Source organism: Sinocyclocheilus rhinocerous, unplaced genomic scaffold (assembly GCF_001515625.1).
Source record: "Sinocyclocheilus rhinocerous isolate Xijiao unplaced genomic scaffold, SAMN03320098_v1.1 scaffold1803, whole genome shotgun sequence".
Lineage (NCBI taxonomy): Eukaryota > Metazoa > Chordata > Actinopteri > Cypriniformes > Cyprinidae > Sinocyclocheilus > Sinocyclocheilus rhinocerous.
This window is the reverse complement of record NW_015656128.1, coordinates 199,222-201,833: the sequence shown is the minus strand read 5'-3', so window position 1 is coordinate 201,833 and position 2,612 is coordinate 199,222. Positions and strand designations below refer to the sequence as shown.

The 2,612-nt window shown below is 41.6% G+C and overlaps 1 protein-coding gene across 1 annotated transcript in view; it reads left to right on the top strand.

The window, feature by feature from the left end:
• The first annotated feature begins 210 nt into the window (after positions 1–210).
• The window catches only part of LOC107719345 (myotubularin-related protein 4-like), a 12,342-nt gene continuing 9,940 nt past the window's right edge, over positions 211–2,612 (top strand). The window contains exon 1 of the mRNA XM_016526743.1: positions 211–1,374. Within this exon, the coding sequence (XP_016382229.1) occupies positions 253–1,374 (1,122 nt within the window). The 5' untranslated portion in view covers positions 211–252. The remainder of the gene's footprint in view (positions 1,375–2,612) is intronic.

Sequence of the window (2,612 nt, the reverse complement as noted above, 5' to 3'; positions counted from 1 at the left end):
CATACCTGCCAGCCAATCAGAATCCAGTATTCAGACAGACCATGGAATAATAAAACTTATTTAAATTACTTAACATTTTTTATAAACACTTGTATACTTACATGTATAAAGATCCAGCCATCATCCCTTTAATGAGGATGATGAGGTGCTCTACTGAGATGTTTTGTGTTCAGCTCCTGCCCTCTTGTGGTGAACTGAAGCACACTGTAAACACTGTTTTTCAATTCCCTCAGGCTCCCCAAAACACGCTCGATGGACAACTTGGTGTCTGCTTGTGAGAACGGCGTGCCGCTCACCCGCACCTCGAGTGACCCCAACCTGAACAAGCACTGCCAGGAGTCCAACCAACCCGCGGCCATCCAGAGCGCCGCTTCATCCGAGGACCCGCCTGAGCCGGGGTGTGAGGAAACCAGCTCTTCAATATCTCGTGAGGACGATTTAGGGGTGGAGCCTTGTTTGACAACCCAGCCCCTTCCATCTTTGCCCCACCCCTTAGCGGTAGACCAAGCCCCGCCCCTTCCGGTCACAAACCAAGCTCCGCCTCAAATCCCAATTAGCTCACCACAGGAAATCAGGACTGCAGAAAACACAAATCCACCTCTTTGTAACGGCTTCGCACACGTAGGAAACGCTAGCGGATCTGCGAACTCTGAAGCCATTGCACCAATGGAGGCGTCAGTGGAGACGCTAACGGAGCAAAGCGCAATCCCTCCTTCTAGGAAAGCCATTGACGTGGCGTTCGAAACGCTGATACGAAACGGCGAACTGGTTCCCACCAGAGAACGACCACCACCCGCCGACTACGCCAAAGCAGCCCGCCGTTTGATTTCCCAAAGCCAACTGACAGAGCTATCGCTGCTAGGTTCCCAATGGGACAGCGTCCAAGGCCTGGTCCAGTCGGCCTGCGGCGGCGCCATCAAACATGGCAGCTATCACAGCCGCCGCCTAGCAAACAAGCTCCTCCGTGCCCAAGCCGGAAGCGCTAATGGCGGGCCGTGTTGCCGTCGAGACCCTCTGCGCGCTCCTGGAAGCCCCATCCAGTCGGGCTGGTTCTCTGCGGTGAGGAACTCCAGCTACGCCGCGCTTTGTTCCTCGGCGGCGTCTTCGCTAGCAATGGGACCGTCCTTCCGGCAGCTGCTCCCGTCGCATTCCTCGGCCTCCTCCAGCGGCTCTCCGGCTCCGGCGCACCTGGACGACGACGGGCTGCCGGTGGCGGTGGACGCGGTGCAGCAGCGGCTGCGGCAGATCGAGGCCAGCTACAAGCAGGAGGTGGAGGTGTTGAGGCGGCAGGTTCGACAGCTGCAGCTCAAACTGGAGAGCAAGCAGTTCTGCACGCCGCCCTCTGAACCCGACGTCGACTACGAGGACGATATCGTGAGTCTGTGTTCCCAGTACATTTATCATGCTCACTGTGGGTCCTTCAAAAATCCAACATTCAGCCGTGACAAACTTTATATCGTTGGAAAGGTCTAAGACTCCTAAATAGATATTTTACCACAGTTTTTTTGTTAAAAATTATGTAGGAAAAGTAATAGATTAATTTATGACAAGAGTGCACCTCAAAAATCTACATCATAACAGGAGTTCTGACCTTTGTCACAAAAAGTCTTCTTTGTTGCCTTTTTCTCTATCACACTTTAGAAATCATCAGCAATTATATATCAATTGAAAACTTAAAATCTCAAAATTCATCCTTTGAAAACCATTTTAAAATCAGACATTGCATTACCATGAAAATGGTACATCAATATCATTTTACAAAATGTTTTCATTCATGAATTATAAAAATTTAAGTTTGGATCGTGCACTTTCACTTTTACTTAAGTATCTTAAATGGTGTAACAGAACCATGGCCTACTGTGATTATTAAACTTCAGAAGGCTTAATAATTTAATATTTTTAATGTTTAGTCAATCATTAGTTAATATTAGTCAATATTTTTGTAATGTTTAATGTATAGTTAATCATTTTTAATTTTTGCTATCTATAAACATTTGTTTTAAAAGTAAAATGTAATCCAAAAAGAAGAATATATATATATCAGTGCTGTGAAACGATTAATCGCATCCAAAATAAGTTTTTGTTTACATAATATATGTGTGTGTACTGTGTATATTTATTATGTATATATAAATACACACATACAGTATACATTTTGAAAATATTTACATGCATATACATTTATATATTTATAGTCTTATATTTTATATTTTGTCTAAATATATTTAATATATAAACATGACATATTTTTCTTGCTGTGTGTACATTAATGAGGAAAAAAAATTAACTTAAATGATTTTAGCAAATGGCTGCAATATAACAAAGAGTGAAAAATTTAAGGGGGTCTGAATACTTTCCGTACCCACTGTATATATATGCATGTGTTTGTATTTATATATATATATATTCATAATAAATATACACAGTATGCATACATATTATGTAAACAAAAACTTTAATTTTGGATGCGATTAATCGGCTGACAGCACTAATATATATATATATATATAAGAAATTAGTTTCAAAAACATTTTAAAAAGGTAATTCAAAAATAAGAATATTTATTTATTATTTATTTATTTAATTTAGTTTTTTTTTTTTTTTTTTTTTTT